This window comes from Nematolebias whitei, chromosome 17, assembly GCF_014905685.2.
Source record: "Nematolebias whitei isolate Nwh7 chromosome 17, NemWhi1, whole genome shotgun sequence".
NCBI classification, from domain to species: domain Eukaryota; kingdom Metazoa; phylum Chordata; class Actinopteri; order Cyprinodontiformes; family Rivulidae; genus Nematolebias; species Nematolebias whitei.
The window spans coordinates 36,330,584-36,354,082 of NC_056514.1; the positions used below are offsets into that span (position 1 = coordinate 36,330,584).

At 42.0% G+C, this 23,499-nt stretch overlaps 1 protein-coding gene across 1 annotated transcript; it reads right to left on the minus strand.

Moving 5' to 3' along the window:
* Positions 1–213: 213 nt before the first annotated feature.
* Positions 214–18,224, minus strand: col1a1b (collagen, type I, alpha 1b). The gene is made up of 51 exons (XM_037691538.1): positions 18,013–18,224; positions 16,065–16,259; positions 15,646–15,686; positions 15,526–15,561; positions 14,855–14,947; positions 14,354–14,422; positions 14,223–14,267; positions 14,077–14,130; positions 13,915–13,968; positions 13,662–13,715; positions 13,390–13,443; positions 13,260–13,313; positions 13,103–13,147; positions 12,971–13,024; positions 12,827–12,871; positions 12,609–12,662; positions 11,809–11,907; positions 11,682–11,726; positions 11,504–11,602; positions 11,376–11,429; positions 11,183–11,290; positions 10,957–11,010; positions 10,514–10,612; positions 10,349–10,402; positions 9,989–10,087; positions 9,849–9,902; positions 9,708–9,761; positions 9,574–9,627; positions 9,414–9,467; positions 9,222–9,266; positions 9,044–9,142; positions 6,519–6,626; positions 6,122–6,229; positions 5,958–6,011; positions 5,787–5,840; positions 5,583–5,690; positions 4,663–4,716; positions 4,454–4,507; positions 4,209–4,370; positions 4,014–4,121; positions 3,753–3,860; positions 3,617–3,670; positions 3,418–3,525; positions 3,268–3,321; positions 3,078–3,185; positions 2,902–2,955; positions 1,829–1,936; positions 1,463–1,742; positions 1,192–1,382; positions 861–1,103; positions 214–760 (listed from the first exon to the last, which is right to left on the minus strand). The coding sequence occupies exons 1-51, from the start codon at positions 18,092–18,094 to the stop codon at positions 614–616; spliced, it is 4,365 nt and encodes a 1,454-aa protein (XP_037547466.1). The 5' UTR covers positions 18,095–18,224; the 3' UTR covers positions 214–613.
* Positions 18,225–23,499: the final 5,275 nt, after the last annotated feature.

The following is a 23,499-nucleotide window of genomic DNA, read 5'->3' on the forward strand; positions in this document are numbered from 1 at the left end:
AGTTTGACCAACCAATACCAATAACTAGACCTCACTGAATTGGTAATAGCACCTTTAAAAGTTTTAATTCTTCCCCAAAAGACGTACACCATCTTCATAAAAAAAAACAGTTGGGGGTGAGGTAGCCATCTACATACTGCAAGGTGAGCTTCTTTGTCTTGTTTTTTGTTGGTCTTTGCTTGGTATCATGAATTTAGATCAACAAGACACTTCTCACTTTTTACAATTTATTTAACACCAGAAAAATGGTACATATCATTCGTTGTTTTCAATGTCCTTCTGCAGTGGTTGAAAATGGCAAAAGTCACCTGATATTTCTCTTTCACAATGTCCATGGGGAAATTTTAAACCAGTTTACATTATTTTCTAGTTGCCAGTGGAAACAAAATATTCTTTCTTTTTTAAAGTGTCCATGTGGTTCAGTTAAAGTAGCAGTCCCCAAAAAAACTTAGCATGACTGGAAAAACACAAACACCGTCTTCAGCAGAGTGGTTTTAAGCATGTGGACCAATGGCAGCCAAATGAGTTTTGATTGCAAAGGAGGAGGAAAAAAGGGTTTAGAGACGACTGCTAGAAAAAAAACAACAATGTCATGTCCATGTTTCTTTCATTTTTACAAGAAGCAAACTGGGCCAACTTCGACGCCAAATTCCTGATCAGGTGCACCAACATCCATAGGAGCAATGTCAATGATGGGCAGTCTGGTTGTTTTCGTTGTCTTATAATCGATGACTGTCTTGCCCCATGAGCCAGTGTGTGACTGAAGAGAGAAATAGGGAAAGAAAAACTCATGAGACTTGAATATCTTTACAAATACCACTGTAGAAATGTATGTAAATGGAAACATGGAGCTAACGTACCGTGCAGCCATCCTCGCTGACGCTGTATGTGAAGCGGCTGTTGCCCTCGGCTCTGATCTCGATATCGTTGGAGCCCTGAAGGAGCAGGGCCTTCTTCAGGTTGCCGGTGGTAGAATCCATGTAGGCAATGCTGTTCTTGCAGTGATATGTGATGTTCTGTGAAGCCTGGTTGGACATCAGGCGCATGAAGGAAATCTGGATGTTGACGTCCTCGGGATCAGCCTCATTGCTGCCATACTGGAACTGCGGGATGGGTGGAAGCAAAGCATGTGGTCACGTCTTGATCTGACATGTTGGATGAAGTCTGAAGTTCTTATGAGTGCCTTCTTACCTGGGATCCACCAGTCATGGACTCGCTGAACCAGACGTGCTTCTTCTCTCTGATGTTCTTGCTGAGGTACCAGTTCTTCATGGGGATGATGGTTTCAGATGGGTAGACACAAGTCTCACCAGTCTCCATGTTGCAGTGGACCTTGATGGCGTCCAGAGAAGAGCCCTGGTTGGGGTCAACCCAGTACATGCCTGCAATGGGGGGCACATTAAAGAGTTTCAACCTGAGCTCATCCTTCCTTGAAGCTTCTTTTATCAAAACCTTGACTCACCACTCTTCCACTCAGGGTGGCACATCCTCAGGTCACGGCACATGCGAGCAGGGCTCTTCTGGGAACCGTCTGGGCTGCGAATATTCTCAACCTTCTGGGTCAGGGTCTTCAGAGTGGTGTCTACCTCCATGTCACGATCGCGCATCATGTTGGGGTCATCAGCGCGGTAGCCACCACGGAGGGGATCGGGACCCTTCTCCTGCAAGGGCTGGCTGATTAACTCAAATCCACTGCCGGGAGGTCCAGGAGGTCCGGGGAGTCCAGGAGATCCAGCAGGACCCTGTTTTGAAACAACACAACCTTTAAAATTACAAACTTAATGCTGGTGTTAAACAATGGATTTTAGAAAATGGGAGCACAACTTACAGCAGGTCCCATCTCTCCATTGCGACCACGAGGTCCAGGGGGTCCAATTGGTCCGGGCAGACCATTCACTCCATCCTTACCAACGGCACCGCTGTTTCCAGAAGGTCCCTATATTGCAAAACCAAATGATCAGTGCAGCTCAACTTTCTGTTTTACTGATACGGTGTGATAGGAATATCTGTCAACTGCAAAAAAAAAAAAAAAATCAGAGTTTTGTGACTTTGTTCATTTTCTTTTTTGTTCACGGGCAGCACGATGGCTCAGTGGTTAGCACTGTTTCCTTGCCTCACAGCAAGAAGGTCTTGGGTTCAATGCCCGGTTGGACCTGGGGTCTTTCTGTGTGGAGTTTGCATGTTCTTCTCGTGCTTGTGTGAGTTTTCTCCGGGTACTCTGGTTTTCTCCCACATACTAAAAACATGCATGTTAGGCTGTCTTCAGGCCCAGGCCTCCCGTGCAAAAGAGATCTGTGATCTCAATGGGATTCACCTGGTTAAATAAAGGTTAAATTTTAAAAAAAGTCTTGATTGCACTACTCTTTTTTAATTTTTTTTTTAACACTTGTTTCCACTTTTTTGTTTACATAAAGAAGAATTTAGTTTAAAAATTATGTAATATCCAATCAGGCCAATAGGTGGCAGGAAGGCCAACATTAAGAACAATCCCAAATGCAAAGAAGGAAGCAATTGTAGTTTATTTCTTTTACATTGTTCTTCATTTCTCCTCAGTAAAACACATTTTCAGAACGTGATGTAATTTTAATGGTGACCAGATCAGAGAAAAGCAAGTCAGACAAAATACAAGTCCAAATTGCACCGTTGTTGTTGTTGTTTTTGTTACTGAAACTCGGTGCATGAAGCAAACTTGGTAAAGTTTACTACAAAGTCACTATACTCAAAACATTTCAGCTTTTCATGTAGTTATACACTAAAAACTAAGGGTCTAAAATATTGTTCTACTGTTTTAAATCAAAAAATGTCTTTGGGATGAAGATGCAAACACGACAAAATTAGTTAATTTAGCAAACTATGTATGCTAGAGTGGATAGGGCCTCATTAAATCACAAGTGAACTCACTCTGGGTCCAGCAGGTCCTGAAGCACCAGCGGGTCCTCTCTCTCCAGAAGGTCCCTACAGGTAGGAGAAAATGCAAAGGATTAAGATAAAAGTACAAATACTGGTAACGTGTACAGCTGATACATGTACAGGAGAGCAAAGTTTGGATGTTTTATGAAGTGTCAAAGGTCACTCACAGGAGGTCCAGGCATGCCAGGCTGGCCACTGAGTCCTCTGTGTCCCTTGTGACCTCTCTCTCCGGCCTCACCGGCCTCTCCTCTGTCTCCCCTAGCTCCAGCAGGGCCCTGAACAAACAAACAGGTCGTCATACATTTGCATGAAACAATTTCTTTAAGACTTAGGTGTAACAAATTACTGAAAACTTACAGCAGGACCACGGGGTCCGGCGATGCCAGCAGGACCGGAAGAACCAGCAGGACCCTAAAGGGCAAAAAGAGGTTACAGTGAAAATGACTTCCACACAAATTGAATTCACTTCTATCCAAACTGTATCTTGACATAAAGCAGGAGGCTTACACTCTCTCCGCGGTCGCCAGTCTTGCCAGAGGGGCCAACAGCTCCAGGGGCTCCAGGAGCACCAGGAGCTCCAGGGGGTCCAGACGCACCACTCTCACCACGGTCTCCCTGTGGAAGCACACATCCAGTGAGACAAATCTAAGCAACTACAGTCTCATTTTAGAGACATTTGGAGAAGGATCCAGCAGGAAAGGCTTACCTTAGGGCCAGGAGATCCATCGCGACCAGGGGCACCATCATGTCCTTGAGATCCCTGTGAAAGTAAGCATTGATTAAGTATTGGTTATATTCACTCTCACAGTGATCTAAATGAACAGAAAAGTGAAACGGCATACCTCACGGCCAGCCTCTCCGGGAGCACCACTCAGACCGGGGGGTCCAGCAGGTCCAGGGGGTCCACGCTCACCAACAAGGCCAGAAGGTCCCTGCTTTCCAGGCTCACCCTGAAGAAAAACAAGAAAGTTCAGATCTCAGGAAGGTGAAGGCCCAAAGAAAAAGTAAATATTTTATAGGTTACAGTTTGGTTCCTCTCACAGGACAGAAAAGCAGAATAAAAGTTAGATCTCAAATGAAGTTTAAGGGACTCTAATACTCACAGCTGGTCCGGGAAGACCAGAGAAACCACGCTCTCCACGTTGTCCAGGGAGACCTACAATACCACGCTGTCCAGCAATACCTTGGGGTCCAGGGAGACCAGGGGCACCCTGCACAGAGACACAGAGCGGTCAGTGAGTCAGTTAGTGGGACAACAAGAACGTTTCAGCTGGCAAAATAAAAACCAAAGCACTTACAGCAGCTCCATCAGAACCAGCAGAGCCCCTCTCTCCAGAGGGTCCTGGGGGTCCACCAGCACCGGCCTCACCAGGGCGACCAGCAGGGCCAGTCTCACCACGGGCTCCTCTTGCTCCATCCTTTCCAACAGGTCCAACGGGTCCAGGGGGTCCAGCAGTTCCCTGAAAACGGCACCCAAAAACCATAAGAGACAAACATATCCGAGGATTTAAGGTCTGTTTTTTATGTATTCATGAGAACTCACGGAGGGGCCAGGGGGTCCAACTCTGCCGGCAGGTCCGGGGAAACCAGTAGCACCCTACAAAGATACACAAATATGAAGATTTAAGGAATTAAAAATTAACTCTATGGTTAACAACTATAGATTTACTCGTGCCTTGCAGTAAAATATGTCGTGCCACAGATTTATTTTTGTTGCGTTTAATGCTGTAAAGATCGTTGATGAATACTCACAGGGGATCCAACACCACCACGAGCACCTTTAGGTCCAGATGGGCCAGCAGGTCCCTATTGACAGAAACGTTTTAAGACAGAAAGTTAGACTTTGAGATTCAAAAGACGTTCAAGACAAAAAACAACTGGACTTTATTTGTAACCGAAGATGTTGAGGAGCTTTCTCAATTCAAAGAACAGAGAGTGTGGGGTTCGAGTTTTAAAGCTGAGCGGAGCTAGATACATATGCAGATTGCCCTATCAGTCCTCACATAGGGGTTCGTTAGGGTCTTTGTAGTCTGATTCATGGAGCCACTTTGATGACATGGCTAAAATTACTGATAGGTGTAAAAATGACTGGGTATCAGTCTTAAAGCTGCATTATAAGTTTTTGAAAGTTAAAATCTGAGACTTCCTCTGTTTAAAGATGGTTTCTCTCGTTTTACATAAATGACTTCTTTCACCCCCATCTCAAACCATCTGTCTTCTCGGTCCAAAATGTGAACATTTTGGTCCTCAAATAAATGTCCCTTATCCTTGAGGTGGAGGTGAACAGCTGAGTCTTGTCCTGAGGAGGTGGCTCTCCTGTGTTGAACCATGTGTCTGTGAAGAAGCTGTTTGGTTTCTCCAATATAAAGATCTGGATGTTCCTCGCTGCACTGCACTGGACTGCAGACACCACACCGCTCCGTTTGTGTTTGGGTGTTTTGTCCTGGACCAGCCTGTGTCTGAGAGGCCTGTTGGGTTTGAAATGTACTGGGATGTTGTGTTTGGAGAAGATCCTTCTGAGTTTCTCTGATGTTCCAGCAGCATAAGGATTGACAATGTTTTTCCATTTGTTCTTATTCTGTTTAGCGGTGTGTTTTTGCAGATTTGTACACTTTGAGATTCCTATAATTATTATTTTTTACAATTTCTGGTATTAATGTGGACCAACCGACCTGAGGACCAGCAGCTCCAACAGGTCCAGAAGGTCCAGGAGCACCAGCATCTCCCTTGGGTCCAGAGTCACCACTCTCTCCCTTGGAACCAGGCTGACCATCAGCACCCTGATTTAAAAGTGCAACAAAAAGTGCATTACTTATTAACTCAGATCTTAGGTCATCAGGTTATTGCAGTATTTTTAATGGAGGTCATCTACTTACAGGAGGTCCAGCAAATCCAGCGGGTCCAGCAGGTCCGGTCTCTCCACGCTCGCCCTGTCCGAGTCATTATTAAGGTTAAATGTGATCTGGAGCTCAATACTTTTATCAATGTAATGCAAATGTTTGTTATTTCTGTTTTTTATTTGGGTTTTGAGTTTGAAAAGGACTCACAGGGGCACCACGAGATCCAGAGGGTCCAACAACTCCAGCAGGACCAGACTCACCCTAAAACCAGAGGAGAAAGAGGGGCGCAGTTCAGCAGACAAGTCGGATGCTCCTAAAAATGATCCTGATTTTTTTAAAGATAAAAATTAGGAGTCTTCTGTGGGTCTCACCTTCTCACCCTGAGCACCAGTAGGTCCAGGGACACCAATAGCACCAGTCAAACCACGAGCGCCATCTTTTCCAGCGACGCCATCAGCTCCCTTCGTACCTGCGTCTCCCTAAATACAAAACATTGGTTTTAAAATATTGCTCATGTGAGTTGTGAAATTAGACCTCACAAAACAAATTTCAAAATAAAAGTTGCTTTTCTTTGCATTTCTAACCCTAATTTTGTTTAATCGATGCAGAAATTTAAACATCTCCTTCTCTAAAGTTTATAGGACTCAAGTGGTTCTTAACTTATTTAGGATTCATTTTTAAAATCTGATAATTGAACATTTTAAATAAAGTGAATTAAATTTTATGCCATATTTGGCCGAGCCATCCAAGTTGTGTTGTGATACTCACTCTTTCTCCCTTGGTGCCAGGCAAACCACCAGCTCCCCTCTCACCGGGCATTCCCTGCATACCAGGGGGTCCCACACCACCGGGGGCACCAGCGGCACCAGGCTCTCCCTGCACAAAAACACAAAAATATTCTGAAGGGATCCACAGGAAGGCTAATCTGGATTGGACTGAGGAGTTTATTTCTGGGTTAAAGTTAAGGGTAACAAATTGTGTATAAAGATGGATGACTTCTCTATTTATGTTGCACAAAAGTGAAGATGTGATTTTCCGAGTATGGGCACAGTTGTGTTGTATTTTTACATCACCACCCACACCTACGCACAATTGTAGCATTTTATAAGCATCATATAACTAATTATTGAAATAAAAAGATTAATAGTTGCACATGCAGCAGTAAAAACTACTTAAATTACAAAATTCAGCTTAAAGTTACTGAGGAGTTTAAAAAAAATCTTTCAATCAGGAAAATGTTTTTACTTGTTAAATATACTGTGGCCTGCTTACAGGGGGCGCATTTGAGTTCAACATTCTTTAAATTTCTGCTTCAACTTCTACAATTTTGTTCTTGTAGCATATTTATCAAACGGTCTATGAGTAAAACATAAACTGTATTAAACTTCAATAGACCAAATGCCCCTGCCTTATCTCTTTGTTGAGAATTGAAGCCAGCAGCGCCATAGGAGGGTTGCCATGTTGTGTTTTTGGAACCAGAGTCTGTGCACAAGGGTTGTGGAGCTATAAGCCCCGCCTACTCCTGCACATGATCTGTCTTGTAAACCTGAAAGAGCTAATTATAGATAAATGCATTAGAAAAAAGATTATCTGAGCACACAGCAGCAAGGTGGGAACTATGTGACTCAAAAGTTGTTTGGTTTAAATATTTGAAGTCTATTTTTATTTTTAATAAGAGCAAAGTCTTATTTGTTTTTGTGAAGAGTATGGGTTATAAAATTTGTACTGAAACCATCATATGAGGAGATAAGTCCCCTTAAAACAGTGTTTTTATTTAAAGTGGATGGATGACACAGTAAACTCCAGGTTGCCCCCAGTGGCAGGGGAGTGTACTGCACCATTATAAAAAAAATTTAAAATAATTGCTACAGTTAAAATATTCTACGTAGTTGTACTTTTTGTTGGTGGTGTTTAAAATACTGTGTGTGAATAAAGTATTTTTTTTCCACATTTTGAATAACAAATGACAATAGCACAGCAGGATAAAAACACAATATAAGTAAAAATGACAGTTTTCAGTGCATTGTTCTGTTGCAGACTAGATTTAAATCTGTAGCATCAATAACATAATTTCAGGCTAAACAGAAGAAGTCAGTTAACATTATTAATGGTATTATTTAATTGGTCTGTGTTCTTTTTGCTAAATCCTAACCAAACAGTTTCTAATGCATGATTCACTATAAGAGCAGCAAAATTGCAAATGTGACCTTCCAAGTTATGATATAAATTTATATGATTTAAAAGAAATGCCATTTGGCATCAACACTTCTTCAGTAAAATTAATTTAAATGTTTTTTTAAATGTGTTGCCTATGTTTTGTACCACTATGTAGCTTTTATTGTTTCTGTTAGCAATGGAAAAAATGGGCAAAATCCTATTTTAAACACAACATTTAATAGATTTTCTCACACTATTAAGATTATTTTCCCTAAAAAGTCATTTCAAATGTGATTTTAACCTGCCCATAGTCAGTAAATATTATGTATGTTGATGATTTTAAAAGCTTACCCTTAACATGATGTAGTTTTACCAAAAAAAAAATACAAGACAGAAATCACACATTTATGTTTGGCCATAAACAATTAATGTATTGCTTACGTTTAATTTAAACTCATTCCGTTTTGTTGTAATTCAAGCATATTTTTCTATGCAATAATTTTTTTTTCTTAATATCACTCTAGTTGTAAAAAAAATATATATTTTTGGCTTTCTTTTTTAAAAACTAGTTTTGTGGCGGTGTTTAAAGGCCAGTTGGTGTCTAAAACTAACAAAGGTGGCCTGAAATGTAAAGATCTTGTGTTGTAACGCGACATCGCGACTGCAAAATAACAGAAAACACAACATTGTGGTGATATGATTAGAAAGCAGTTAATATATCTTATAGATTAAAAAAGTGCAAACATAAGGAGTGTGCAAGTCACAAACATCCTCCCTAACAAAAATAAAGTTTCACGGCTGCCATGTTGTATTCTGTCGACACAGTTTTAAGTAGTTGTGTGTAAAGTACACATCCTGAAGGTACATTTATTTAAGGAGGTACAACATGCAGCTTTTTTAGAGAAGCTTATGTGTGATGGAAATCTACATCTATTTATAAAACAATAAAAAGCCTAAAACTAACCAGAATGAAAATGTCTACATATTTTTAACATATAAGTTAAAAAACCTGCATGTGATTTTACATTTCTGACCTTTGACCCTTTTGTTTTTAGTTCTACAGTCTGATTGATCCCGTCTGCACTGCACAAACAGGTGCAATTTAACATCTACCTCGCTTGTCCTTTAAAACGCACCTTGGGTCCATCGTTACCAGAAGGTCCAGGAGAACCACGAGGTCCAGTTGGACCGGCGGCGCCGTTTCCACCACGCTCACCGGGGAAGCCTCTGTCACCCTGGACGAAAAGAATGGAAACGTTACATTTGTTCTCTCTGCTCGTCAGAAGAACAGCGCGAACGTAAGGAGATACTCACTCTGGGTCCAGCTGAGCCAGGAGGTCCAGCCTCACCAGGAACACCCTGAGCAGAGGAGCAGGGGGGTCATTCTGTGGTATAGCTTTTGTTGCCTTATTTGCTATAAATCTAATTTCATCTGAATTATTTCTACTGAACCTAAATGGTTTGAACATATACAAGAAACAATCTTCGGTTCTTTGGGACTCATACCTGCTCACCAGGCTTGCCAGTCTCACCAGTAGCTCCTTGGGGTCCAGGAAGTCCCTAAACACAGAATAAAGGTGTGAAGTTGTATTTCCTTTAATAAAACTGAGAACTATATCGTGGCCCAAAAAAACATTCTGGATGTCGGAATATTTTACAAACTCACCTGGAATCCAGGAGCACCAGCAGGTCCCTGTTCTCCCTTCTCTCCAGCAGGTCCCTGGAACGAGGCGTCAAGGTGAGAAACTCTGAAATTCATCTGATTCTCTGACCCTCAGTGGAGGCAGGTGAGATACTTACAGCGGGACCAGAAGGTCCAGGAGCACCAACGTCACCGTCTTTGCCAGGAGCACCCTGAGAGAAAAAGTATTTTTATTTCTTGTTGTTTATAATTTGTGTATAAATCCAAACTAGGAGAAGTCATTTTATATATTTACTTACAACAGAGCCAGAAGCACCAGCAGGTCCTCTCTCGCCAGGCTTACCACCCTCACCCTGTCAAAACAAAAACACTTGCACTTTATCTACGTCTATGCAAAGCTCAAAGTTCATAAAAAAAAAAAACACTTTCATGAACTCACAGCGGCTCCCTTGGGTCCTGGGAATCCCATGACACCAGGCTGTCCTCTGGATCCGGAGGGGCCAGGAGGTCCAGGGCGGCCATCTTGTCCAGGAGCACCCTAAAAGAGAGGACAGTTTGAGCTCATCCTCTCCTGCTTCAGTAGCTTTTTACTATTTATGGGTGCAACAATACAGTTTGACTGACAGGAAGACTGGAAAAGTTTTACCAAAAATGACTATCATGATCATATTTGAGATCTTTTTTTAATTTTAAAACTTCTCCCGTGAACCATTTAATCCCATCTGGTAGAAGTTATTGCTACATCTAAGCGAAGGCAGCCAGATTCTGAAAAAAATTAGTAGAAGCTTAAAATACTTACAGCAGGTCCAACTTTGCCGTCAGGGCCAGGGCTTCCAGGGCTACCAGTCATACCCTGAGATGAATAAGAAAAGTGAGATTCAGTCAAATAAACCCATTAAACACATGTTTTCTACTTTTTTTGGTGGATTTTATCAAGAAAAGTGAAATTAGTTGCTGAGCTCACCTTGGATCCAGGAGCACCAGGACCACCAGGGCTTCCAGACTCACCGGTGGCTCCTTGAGCTCCCATTGGTCCGGTGGCACCACGCTCGCCAGGGCCGCCCTGTTAAAAGTCAGGAACAATCGAAAGGTGAGGGACTTTAATCCTATCCATTTAATCATGTTTGAGCAGCTAATGTGGCTAACGAGCAGCGGAGAAGGAAAGTGATCTGTTGGGATTGTTGAACAGGATGTGTTTTTAAATTAAGTTCTGATGTTGTTGAGGGTTGACTGGACACATGGGGGGCCTGGTTATGTTCAAATATGAGGTAATCTGATTTGTAGCAAGAACATATGTAGCACAGTTTTATGACTTAAAAACAACTCCTTTTATGTTTCCACAAATGATTTTGTGAAAGTAAAATCAGCTCCAATAAGCACTTCCTGCTTTGTCTTGATGGGGCTCACCTTTCCACCAGCAGCTCCATCAGCACCAGGGAAACCACGAGCGCCAGGACCACCCTGAAAGGAGACGCACAAGCACGTCACCTCACACTTCTTCCTTTAAAGTTCTTTAAGATTGTTATTTCTGCTGTTTCGACATGGAAGACGTTTTTTTTTTTTTTAAAAGACAGCAATGGCAATTTTGGCGTTTAATCTAAAGAAGCTGAATAAAAAAGTGGAGGTGTCATACACGCTCTCCAGGAGGTCCACGGGGTCCAGCACCACCGGGCTCTCCACGGGGTCCTCTCTTTCCTTCCTCTCCAGAGGGGCCAGGAAGTCCTTGAATTCCAGCGGGGCCCTGGAAAACAAAAAGCACCCTTTTTATTGACTTATTCCACACAAAGATGCAAACGAATGATGATGAGCAATCATCTGGAACTTACAGGTTCACCCTTGACACCAGACTCGCCCTTAGAACCAGAGGGTCCAGGATCACCCTGTTGGCAGATAAACACATTTAGTTTTCCCATTTCATCTTGAGCAATAGAAAACTGTCGAACGGGTCACTCACGTTGTTACCCTTGGGACCAGGAGCGCCAACAGCTCCCTGAGCTCCAGCAGGACCACGAGCACCAGGGAAACCAGGAGCACCAGCAATACCAGCAGCACCCTGTGGGGAGGAGATGGAGGATGTAGCAGCGCTGCAGCCGTAAAGTTTAAACAGAGTAAACAAGGGTAAAGTAACTTACAGGAGAGCCCTTAGCGCCAGCCTGACCATCAGATCCAGGAGTACCCTGTTGGAAAACAAACAAAAGAAAATGTTACAAATAAAAATGAAGAACAATGCCATAATAAGAAAAGAAAGTATGTACTCACAGCAGGTCCAGCAGGTCCAGAAGGTCCAGGGTTACCAGGCTCACCACGGGCTCCCTGGGGTCCCTCTGACCCACGGCCTCCTGCAGGACCGGTCTCACCCTTTAAAGGGAAACAACAGCATTAAAGAAACCTGCAATCTTGTCTGTGCTGGACCAGAAATACATCACACAGCTACAAATATTCAATAAAAAAATATCTTATTATATTTATTGACAACAAAAGCTGATTACATTAAAGAGATGAGATAATGCTCATTATAGTCCAAGTTTATTCACACATTTAATGTCAGTATGTCACCATTTGTGCCTCTTTAACCACCATTAAAGCTCTTTGTGTTGTTTTATTTTGAACACAAGCAGGTGTGACTGCAGAACAGGTGAGCGACAGGTAATTAAAATTCACAGTAGGCTTGAAAACAGAAGGGAAGAGAAGAAGAATGGTGCCATGAGGGGTTTTAAAAGGCCATCTGGTGGCTGGTAGGACTGAACTGTGTGACTTAATGTGCTTCAGTGGCTGTCGTCCAAAGATTTTGTATTTTATCACCTAAATTTGTCTCTAGGAGTTTTTTTTAATGTTTTAATTTTTATTGTGATGGACAGTTTTTAATCTGTACAAACAATTTTTACACTGAGATTATAATTAAAAAAAAAGTCAAATCTGATGAAAAGATCTTAAAATCGTGGCTCAATCTGGTTGAATTCTGGATTTAAGTCCAATAAAAAGGGTCAGTTCGTAAAAGAGCACCCAGTTTCTGTTTGATAACTTATTTGATTAAAAGTGGAGAGTTTCTGATGGCTTACCTTAGCACCAGCACCACCGGGGAATCCAGGGGGACCAGCAGATCCGGTAGGTCCCTAAATTAGAAATGACAACACGTCGTTAGCAATTGTCACTCCATGCAAATATTTCATTATTATTATTATTTTATTTCTTATATAATTGACAGAAAATGTCAAAATCACACACAATAGCTGTTTTTTTTTAAATATATTTTAAATTTGATAAAAGTGATACTTACAGGAGGACCAGCAGGACCAGTGTTGCCATCGTTACCACGAGCGCCCTGCAGAAGACGGAGGTTACAGTGAGCATAAGACGTGTAGAAAACATTAACGTTGTTTCAGTGAACGGTTGAGATTAAAAGACAAACGGCGCGGCTTACAGAAGGTCCAGAAGGTCCAGGGCGGCCTCTCTCGCCAGGAAGACCACGAGCTCCCTACAACAAAACAAAATGTTTTTGTAGATGAGATGGATGTGGACTGAAGGTTAAATCGGTCGTGCTTTAGGGACGTACCATGGCTCCGGGGGTGCCGTTCTCACCGTTGCCGCCATTCTCTCCCTGCAGACAAACACAGACAGGAAGACGAAGGTTAGCTTTGCTCAACGCCGCAGTGTCAGAGGATTTCTGACGACAGCTCTGTGTTTTTCTTTGTGGCAGCAGCACGTCTCACCTTGGGACCAGCAGGGCCGGCGTCTCCCTTGGCTCCATCCAGACCATTGAAACCCTGCGGACAAAATCAACGACCACCATGAGATCAAGTCGTGGCTCTCACAATCTGTGGACGACCGACTGAAACTCACTCTGTGTCCCTTGATGCCGGGGAGTCCTGGAGTTCCAGGGAACCCACGAGCTCCCTGCAGACGAAACAAACCAAATATTTGTTAAAACATCTAAAATCTACAAACGTCTCGTTCTACTTTGGGGTTGGATTTAGAGACGAATCAACCAGCAAATGAACAAACGAGTAAAATGTTTTAAGAACAACTCGGACAAATTGTGCCTCTGTATGTGCAAAAAGACTTTTTGTTCGTTTGGGATCAATTTTGTGTTTTGATCTCTGAGGATCTCTCACCTGAGGACCTGCAGCTCCGCGCTCACCGGGGCGTCCAGCTTTGCCGGGCTCACCCTTTTGTAAGCACACACAGAATAAAATTATTACAAACAATTATTATTATTACCAGCAGTAAGTTTGATAAGACATAATGTCAGAAGAGATATTAGGACTTCTAAAGATGAGAAACAAATCAAATATGATACATTTAAGGGTGTGGATGTAGAGAAAGTGCAAACAGGGTTTTTTAAAAAAAGGAAAGTAAAAAACTTACATCATCTCCGTTCTTGCCAGGAGGACCAACAAGACCACGAGGACCCATAGGACCCTAAAAACACACAATATTAACGATTTCCTGCACAAATCGTCTCATGGCTCGTAAACGACGGTTACAACGAGATGAGCTTTTATCAAAAAGATCATCGTGGACACTCACAGAAGCTCCAGGCTCTCCAGGCTCTCCAGCTGGTCCAGGAATACCCTGAGGTCCCTGATGGACATCAGGACAAACACATCATTGCAACATTTCCTTTATTTTAGAGTTTTGGTGCAAGAAAATGAAGCACGATGCAAAAGACTTACAGAGTAGCCAGAAGGTCCAGGAGGACCACGAGCACCCATAGGACCCTGTTGACAGAGGTGGGAAAAGAATCATTTTAAAATCTAGCATATTTTGCAACTATTGGCACATGTAGAGAGAAAAGCCTTCGCACCATGGGGCCAGGGACAGAGATACCGCTGGATTTTGAGTGGTCGGTGTAGCTCATTTGAGGAGAGAAGTTCTGTTAAGGAGAGGAAATGAGAAATTAGTCATAGTACTGTTGTAGTACAAAAACACATGAAAGCTCAAGTTTTCTCTCCCAGTTTGTTTTGTATTGTTGGAATTATATAATAAACTGTATTTATAATGAATCAGGATAGTTAAATATGAAATTCAAGAGTTATTTTAAATGACTAAACGGAGCTGAACAGACGTTTTGCATGCCCCTCCCTCTGAATTAAACATGAGCAGAAGTGGAGCTGTCTGCTCTCTAAGTGCTGAAACACAAGTTTTTATATTTCCTGGTATAAAATCTGCAGATAATTAAATCTGCACAAAGCCAACACGTGTACAAAATCCACCGATGGATCAGAGTTAAATCAAGGTTTGACACTCTTATGGTAAATTTTCTGTTTTGATCAAAGTCGTGTGACGTCATGAATGAGGCGCTTACTCCGCCAAGGCCAGGGGGTCCAGGGGGGCCGGGTGGGCCGGGGAAGCCAGGCTGTCCAGGGATTCCATCATTGCCGGGAAGACCAGGAGCACCCTGCAGCAGAAGGAAACCAGACGCTGTCAGTTCATGATCGTCAAATATTTCTGCAACTCGTTTAAAATTCATCTTTCATTTCCTGTTGCACATTTGAGAACATCTTCAAAAACTTCAAAACGTTTAACTAAAGAAGCAAAACAATCTCTGGTTTCGTGATGACGTTAGAAACTCTTCCTCGTCACTTTCTGTGACCTTTGACCTGCCGCTGACCCTGTGACCTGAGGTCGTCAGCTACGTCACGTCGACCTCATTATTTATTTACGTCACTTTCTTCCCAGCTTCTGTGTAGATTTTTACACATTTAAGTGCACGTATCAAATTAAAACCCTGCCATTTTCATAAATACAGATAAATCCATCTCATTCAAACACGACAGGTCGATGAATTGTGCGTAAGATGTTAAAGCAAACAAAAATAATCGCTTCAACAAATGCACTTTGTCTTGTAAACTGTCATGATCAAGAACACTTATAAGAAATGAGCTTGATTAATTTGATTAATAGTGAGGTGTACATTTTAACAGTGAGATAATAAAACAAATCCAAAAAAAAAGTTGAATGTGAATCTGAACCTACCGGATCTCCTCTGGGGCCAGTGGGTCCTTTTGGTATCTGGGATTAGACAGAAAAACTGAGTTTATTTGAGTTTCTTATGAGTAATCTCACATTTTGATAGCATTAAAACAGATCAAATACCTCGGACTCGGTCTCGGTCTCCTGGTCTGTGTACTGAGGCACTGAGAAAGTCAGCAGAAAGAAAAAGTTAACACCCAACAGACGTGATTCATTTAAATTTAAGGCGCTTTTAGATGCGAAGGGAAAGATTAGGCTCCAAACTGCAGGTTTGGAGAATAAAGCACTCTATGATAACGCTATAAAAACCAAAGATTCACGCATTAAAGCAGGCATAATCCATCATTTTTCAAATCTTAACTTTAACTTGAACAAAATATAATCCAAAGCAATTTATTATGAAATCCATGAGCATGCAGGAAGGCAGGCTGAGAGCTTCAAGTCCATTTGTGGAGGCCGGAGATGGTCAGACAGGGAGGGAGGAAACTCAAGAGGTGGCGCAAGGTGAATATGAAAAACACCACAAAGCAGGTGAGGAGTACCGTCGGCGTCGCCGCAGACGGGGCAGCACTCTCCCTCTGGGATGTAAGGATCTTCACAGTCAGTCGAGTCCTCGCAGATCACCTCGTCGCACATGATGCTCCCTTTGTCGCAAATGCAGATCTGGCAGGGTTCTGGTTTCCATACATCCTTGTCGTTGTACAACTGGCCGTCTAATGTGCAGCTGGAAAATGGGCCTGGGAAAAAAAATTTGAGGGAAACGAACCATTTAATATAATTCTATTGGCCTAAAGTTTAGAAATCTACTTTTAATATGTAGGTTAACTTTTATTAAGAGTTTGCAATTACTTCAAAAGTTGTGCTTCGTAGTAGAGAATTATTTTCCAAAGGAAAAAACTGAGAGAAGACGTTCTACTCAGTTACAGCAGCAGCTCTAGGTGAATATTTTTTACCAAAAGCGTTTTGCTCCGAGCAGCTAAAGTCCACTTGTTGTTCTTGAGGTGACGCTATAATCAAAGTTTTAGCTACTTGTTCCTATGTCATGTCAAACTGCATGTCTTTAACAGACAAATGGTTGCTGCATTATTTTCAAATTGTTCATAAAACTTATAAAAGAATGACCGTTTCGAGCACAGAAAAGACATTAAATATTAACATTGTGCTTGCTTATAATTTTTTAGCACTATATAACAGATATTTTCACTTTTGCTTTTTGTTTGTACAAAAATAAACCTGCAAATAGATGTAAATTAAGCATGCTTTATGGAGAAAAAGGGATAAAAATGACACGTTTCAACTGTTTCATGATTGGTTACACCTTGGGGAAGGTTTAGTTAGATTGGCTGTGTTGCTAAAATATATAAAAAATGACCCCAAAAAAAAGTGGAAATAAACTTTTTTTAAGTTCTGACAGTAAAATGTGTGGCTATATTTTTTTTTCTATATGACAAGTCCTTCAAAAATGTTGCTCTCTTTTTAGTTTTGGTGGCCCAGACTGTGATCAGTGGCCCCCACTGGTCCACCCTTTGGCCGGCCCTGCTTGGCGTCAGAAACAGGGATTTTGGTGATCATACTGCAGCTAAAGCCAGATGTGCTGACGTGAATGAAAACAGTTCCCGTTTGCGAACTTACTTGTGCAGAAGAAGAGCTTTTAATGAGGTTGGCGCAGGCCCACATGTACGAGTTCTGACTACAAATACAATTAAAGGGAACACGGTTGATGGTTTCAGCTCAAGAGGTTCTTTTCAAAGACAAATACGTGGAAAATTAGACAGGACTTAAACCCCTTTGGGGTTTGGGGGTGTGTGGTTTGGGCCTCAGAGGTTTGAACAGTAAAGGTGCAGTTCCACGGTTTGCCACAGGGCGGCACTGCAGCTCCGCACATCAAGGCCTCCCGCACCCTCCTCAGGAAGGTGATTAATTGAGCTTTTTTCTTTGTCGACGTCAGACTAAAGCCATTTTTCCATTGTGACTTTTTTTTTTAACCCAAGTCCTGCACAAGCTAAAAAGCTACAAACGTTTATCACCATAAACAGAAAAAAACCTTCTGCTTTTACGTTAACACTCATAAAGTGCCCGTCCACTCCTTTTTGATGAGTTTAGAGTGTAAACGTTCTAAAATGACAGAAAACTGTTTCCAGTTTAAACCAGGAAGATTCATTCTGAGCCTAAGATGGGTTTGTGAAGCTCTAATGACTTTGCGCATCAGAGGGAATGCATCTCCTCAGGTTTGCTCTCCAGCAGAAGGACGCACTGGGCATGTGTCTGCACGCCAGAAAAGTGGAAAACAATATGGAAGAAAAAAAAAAATCCAGTTTTCAAACTCCAGATCCCAAAAACACAAAAAAGAGCTCATGAAAACGCCTCAACAACTTTCCTCAACTCTTGTCAGGTGGAGTCCAAAGGTCCAGCATCCTGCTCAGCGGACTGTCCACATCCTGAGAGTGCCACTCAAAAACAGAAGAAACAAAAGTCAAGTTTGATACTTACTATCATCCTCGCCTTGAGCCCTCACCAGGAGCACCGCTGCGCTGAGCAGCAGCGCTAACCGAATATCCACAAAGCTGAACATGTCTAAATATTAGACATGTAGATTCTTTGTGGCAAAGGGAATCCTCTTTTTCCTCCTCAGACGGCACTCATACAGGGCAGGGTCCGGTCTATGCGTAACTCCAATCCAGACCCTAGCAGAAACTCCCTACTGCCCAAACAAATGACTTAGCTTGGCTTTTATATGGCGAAAAAAACTTTGGGGAGGTCCTGCGCGCACCAGATAACTGGTGCATGTTGGAGTCACAGAACCCTCCTTCGTGTGAGATGATGGGGGCCGTCTTAAAACAAGTGGACGTCCCAGATCAAAACGTGGAGGATGCAGAAAGCCATCATTTACGCGCCGGCTCTGCAGCATTCAAACATCTTATCCTCGACTCTACGTGGATTTTCTTAATTAGGACTTGTGTTTTGTGAGACACCGCGCGCACACCTTCACAGGTTTTGGATAAGACAGATGTTCGGTTTTATTAAACCCTGGGATTTTTTGATGCCACACGAGAAGGGCGTTATTGTGCTTTAATTAATCCTGAAAATAGAGAAGGAAAATTCATGTTTAAAATGACATTTCAGGATGAGGAATATGAAGGAGTGTGCGCATTTTACGCACGGACATGGAGCTCATGTATACTAAGAATGAGATGCTTCTGCCCATTACTGAGAAGAATTAATCTCATGATATTGTCTATTAAAGTTTATCTCCATCTTTATATCATTCCTTTATCAAATATTTGCTCCAAACTGGAGAAACGTAACAAGATCATTTCTCATTTTAAATAAAACCACACACTCACTCGATGATAGTTCAGGTATTAAATTCAAACTTTATTTTTTTCTTTTTTCTTTGAGAAGCTGAGACCAAACACGTGTTTTTACTTTTATTGTTCCAACACTTTCTTGCTTTGCAACTTTCACAGTAACAGGAACAGAAATGACAACAGTCAGGGTTGAGACATGGCTGCATCATGACGTTGGAGATGGAAGAGGAGGAGGAGAGAGAGAATCTGGCAGATCCACAAAGCAGTCTGGCTCCACTGTGGACACGTTGCAGCTTCAAGATCTTCAATCTGACCTCATTTACTCTTTGCTGCTGTCTTTTTTTATGCACTGAACCTAAAGAAGCTTCCCAAGCTGCCAACAAGGGAAGACATGCAAGTGATATAGTTTTAATGGCTGATACAGAAAAAAACACAAGTATGGTTTTCTTACTTGTCAGTAGCTCATGGAAATATTAATTTAGAATATAAAAAAAAAGCACTTTATGTTTTTTTTTCTCTCCTCCTTCATGCCTTCCTGGTTGTGTGGCTGCAAACTTTCAGAATTCAGCGAGTCTGCAACAGAAAAGTTGAGTTGAGATGCACCTTTAAGGCCAGTCAGAGGAAAGGACCAAAGTTGACCGCTGTCATCTCAAAGCAGCTCCGTTCTCACAGCAGTTCAAATAAACATTACTTTATAAACCTTTACATGAAAAATTAATTTCCCAGGCCACAGATGCAGCAGATAAATAATATCACTCCAGCAGGAAGCGGCACAAGAGGTGCTACAGCTAGCTGCTGCTCAAGAACCATCTTTTTACCTCCATCTCTGCTACAGTTTCCATACAGTTGTGTATACAATTGTTTGCTTTTATCTTGTGGTTTTGTTGTTTATAATTCTACACAGCATTTTGAGCTGCTTTTAGTATGAAAGGTGCTTTATAAATAAAATAGATTGATTGATTTCTGCTTGCCAATAAATGCAGAAATCTTGAAAAAACTGTGTGAAGTGAGACTAACGATGAAGTAATTGTTTACAAAAGAGCATCCGCAAAGAAATGTTTGAGTTTGAAGTGGTTTTCTTGACCCATGTACCTTCAATAAAGTTTTTACAACATACTAAATAAATACAACCCCACCTGCACCCAAACGGTGTAAAAAGTTTTACTGTCCTTAAATAGAAAGTGTTTATGTCATGTGGATTTTTTTTCTTATTATTTCTATTTACCAGCTCTTCTGCAGAGGATATATGAAGAAATAAAAAGTAAAACTCTTTTGATGTTCCGACAAGAAGAAAACGTTAAAAAAAACACTTTACAATTTTGCAAGTAGGGGTGCAGCGGGTGCTGCAGCACCCCACAAAGGATGCCAGAGAGCGTTGCGTTTAAAAACATTTGTTTTAAAGTTTGTTCTGGGTGACCATGATGCTATTTTGATTGATAACTTTTCATTTATTCATGATCCATTTGTTTATAGAAATAAAGCAAAAAGTTAAAGTGAGTATTTGCAACATAAATGACAGGAAAACGGCTAAAACTGTTGTTGTTTGTATAACAACCAATAAAATTCAGTTTTGTGTTTGTTTTGGTCGAAGCTTGAAAGGGCCGCTGCAGAGGGACCAACATGTGGCTCCAGAGCCGCAGGTTGCAGACCCCTCGGCATGAATTTGTAAGTTTGTTGTCCTTATAAAAAATGTAGGTACATTTGGCATCTTTAACATATCATGATTTGTTCATTTTCAAAATCTTTTATTTATGATCAAGTTGTTAAATATTACCCGATAAGTGACAAAGTGAACAACTTTAATCAACCTTAGAAATTAAACTTCCAGTGTTTCTTAGTGTGTGAACACAATAAAAATGTGAAAGTCTTGAGAGGAAACACTTCGGAGAAGATCTACTGCAACAGTACTTTCAAATAAAACTTTTTTTGTTCTTTCGCCAATTTCTTAGAGGTCTAAAAGTGATGTTGATCAGCTAAAATCAGAGGAAATCTGAGCGTTCAGAACTTCTTTCTGTGATAGAAGCGAAACTCGGGCTCACAGGACAGTGTTTAAATAGAACCGGTAATTTTCTGGTGTTTGTGCTGGATTCAAGCTGCTGCAATCTATAATATGTGGAGTTCAGACCGGTGGTTTGGGTGGAAGCACACAGAATGATTTTGTGACGTTTCAGCCGTCTTACCGTTGTAGCTCGAAGCTCTCGGTCTTCTCGTTGTTGGATCAGATGTGCTGCGGCATCTTTTAGCAAAGGAACTTGAAACCTGTTTGGACAAAAGTGTCAGAAATTATCTAAAACTTTCATTAATGTCAAAGGAAGAAATCCAACTGAGTAAGACGGTCTGTCTGAAACAAACAACTAAACGAGAGACGTGCATTCGTTCCTGGCAGTTTGTGGAAAAACAGGAGCCAAAGATAAATCAGGTTGAGGGAAAACGTATCATTTATCATTCTCCTTCTTTAGTGATTTCTGGAATAAAACCTGACCTTCCCTTTTTTTGTAGAAGCACTAATCAGCAAACTGTTTGCTGGCAAAAGAGCTTTATTGTTTGAGGATTATAAAACTTCCACAGACTATTTATTATTTTTTGCTCAAAACCTTTGTAACATCATATCTCTTAAATAAAACATTGTAGCAACATAAAAAGTTTGACAGTGTGTGAGGGGCGGGGTACACCCTGGACAGGTCTCCAGTCCATCACAGGGACACATAAAGACAAACGAGACAACCAACCATTCACTCTCTCACTCACTCCTAGGGACAATTTAGAGTTACCAATCAGCCTAACATGCATGTTTTTGGTCTGTGGGAGGAAACCGGAGTACCCAGAGAAAACCCACGCATGCACGGAGAGAACATGCAAACTCCACCCAGGAAGGTCCCCGGACCGGGATCTGAACCGGCAACCTTCTCGCTGAGAGGCAGCAGCTCTACCAGTTGCGCCACCGTGCTGCCGCTTAAAAGTATAGTTTCCTCAAACATTTGGGGTGGCCAAGGATCATATGGTGCCAAGGCCACCACTGGCCACCCCCTGGCTCAGCCATTGTGCCTGGTCATGGATAAAAATGCTCCCTCCTCTTGCCAGGATCTGTCACTTTGTACCACCTTGGACAAGTAAAAAGTAAAAACCCACCATATTTTTCGGATTATAAGGTGCATTAAGCGAAACAAAACGATCAGATAAGTCAAACTTTATTCAACTCATTCACAGTAACTCTCAACATTGTTCACTTGTAAAGGCTCCCACATACTTTGGCGTACTGCGTGTACTTCGTGAGCCACGTGGACACTGCGCACCTTGTCTGCAGACGGCTGAGGCTTCATACTCGAGCGTACACCCTGATGGGCTGCAGCCCAGCTCCGCAGGCAAGGGGCGTTTACCTTTGGGACAAATTGAGGCTGCCGATTGGTCATTTGCTGACATGCCTACTGGACTGATCGACAGATCACAGCCCAGGAGCAGCGGCAGCGGTGTTCTGTGTTTATGTGTTGTTAATAAAAAGTTTAAAAAAAACGGGGAGCGCTGGCTCTGCAGCCCACACATCAAACCGACCCACCAGGAAATCTCCAGACCCTCCCGCAGCCACGCCGGGCCTGATTTTCATTCTCTCGTGACAAATTCCTTCATTTCTCACAATTTCAGTCATGGCGTCAACGGACGAGGAGGAAGAGATTGGTTGCCTTTTGGCAAAAAAACAAAAGACAAGGAAATTAAACCAGATCACAGATGAAGAAAGGAAATTTAATACATTGGTGTCACATACAAAACAGTCCATCGCCGGTCAGTTTATTGTGCGACACAGAGCATGAACATGGCTTGGAGGTGTCCACTTAGAGTCCACTTTGAGTCTAATCCGGTACACATGGACCTCTGTGGGGTGAAGTACGCCCGAGTATGTGGGAGCCTTAACACATAAAATCTGTTCGAGGTAGTAAGCACAACCAGAATTAATACATAAGGCTCACTGTCAATTTTTGAGAAAATTAAAGGATTTAAAGTGCGCCTTAACACGGTACCTCTATTTGAAAGCTACACACATTCACTATTCAAATCCCTCAGAGATGGGGGACCTTTTGCTCAGATGGTCTCTATCTTACTGTCATTAAACTAAATGTCAGGGAGTGAGAGATATGTGTGGTTACCATGGTGACCACAATCAGCCACTGGCAGCTGCTTTAGCGTTTTGGCCTAGGTTCTTTATGCACTACGTCTACAGTTTATAACAAAATGAAGCCTTCACAGAAAAAAAGCTGATGCACGTTGACATTTTCATCAGCAGCTGGATTGTCACAGGAATTTTCAGGAAAATTGTTTCTGAGCCCGTATGCAATAAACGGGTCTCGAGCCACATTGTGCGGCCTCGTATTGTTGGCGTTCGTGCATTAAAACGCGTGCAGTATAAGTGAACCGGCCTGAAGTCGTGCTCTCAGCAGCCTCGGAGCTGCAGCCAGCAACACGTAGCATCTGCCTGCCTCGTCCACGTGTTCCTACTTGCAAGTCTAAAACTTTCTGGTCCAAATCCACCAAAGCCAAACCCACTCTCTGCCTCTCACTTTTGTCTGTTGCAGAACGTCTTCAACCTTATTTAAGCCACAGTGGGTTTTTCATTTGATTTTTTTTTCCCTGTAATGTCTCCCCTGACTTTCTGTGTAACTGGCAGTTTGCAACAAGA

Excerpts from the sequence above, each read along its gene's own strand:
- col1a1b (XM_037691538.1), bottom strand. The coding sequence starts at position 18,094 with ATGTTCAGCTTTGTGGATATTCGGTTAGCGCTGCTGCTCAGCGCAGCG. Across the intron at positions 14,268-14,353 it reads TCTCTGTCCCTGGCCCCATG|GGTCCTATGGGTGCTCGTGG; the intron begins GTGCGAAGGCTT and ends CTCTGTCAACAG. Across the intron at positions 6,230-6,518 it reads CTGGCACCAAGGGAGAAAGA|GGAGACGCAGGTACGAAGGG; the intron begins GTGAGTATCACA and ends TTTTGTATTTAG.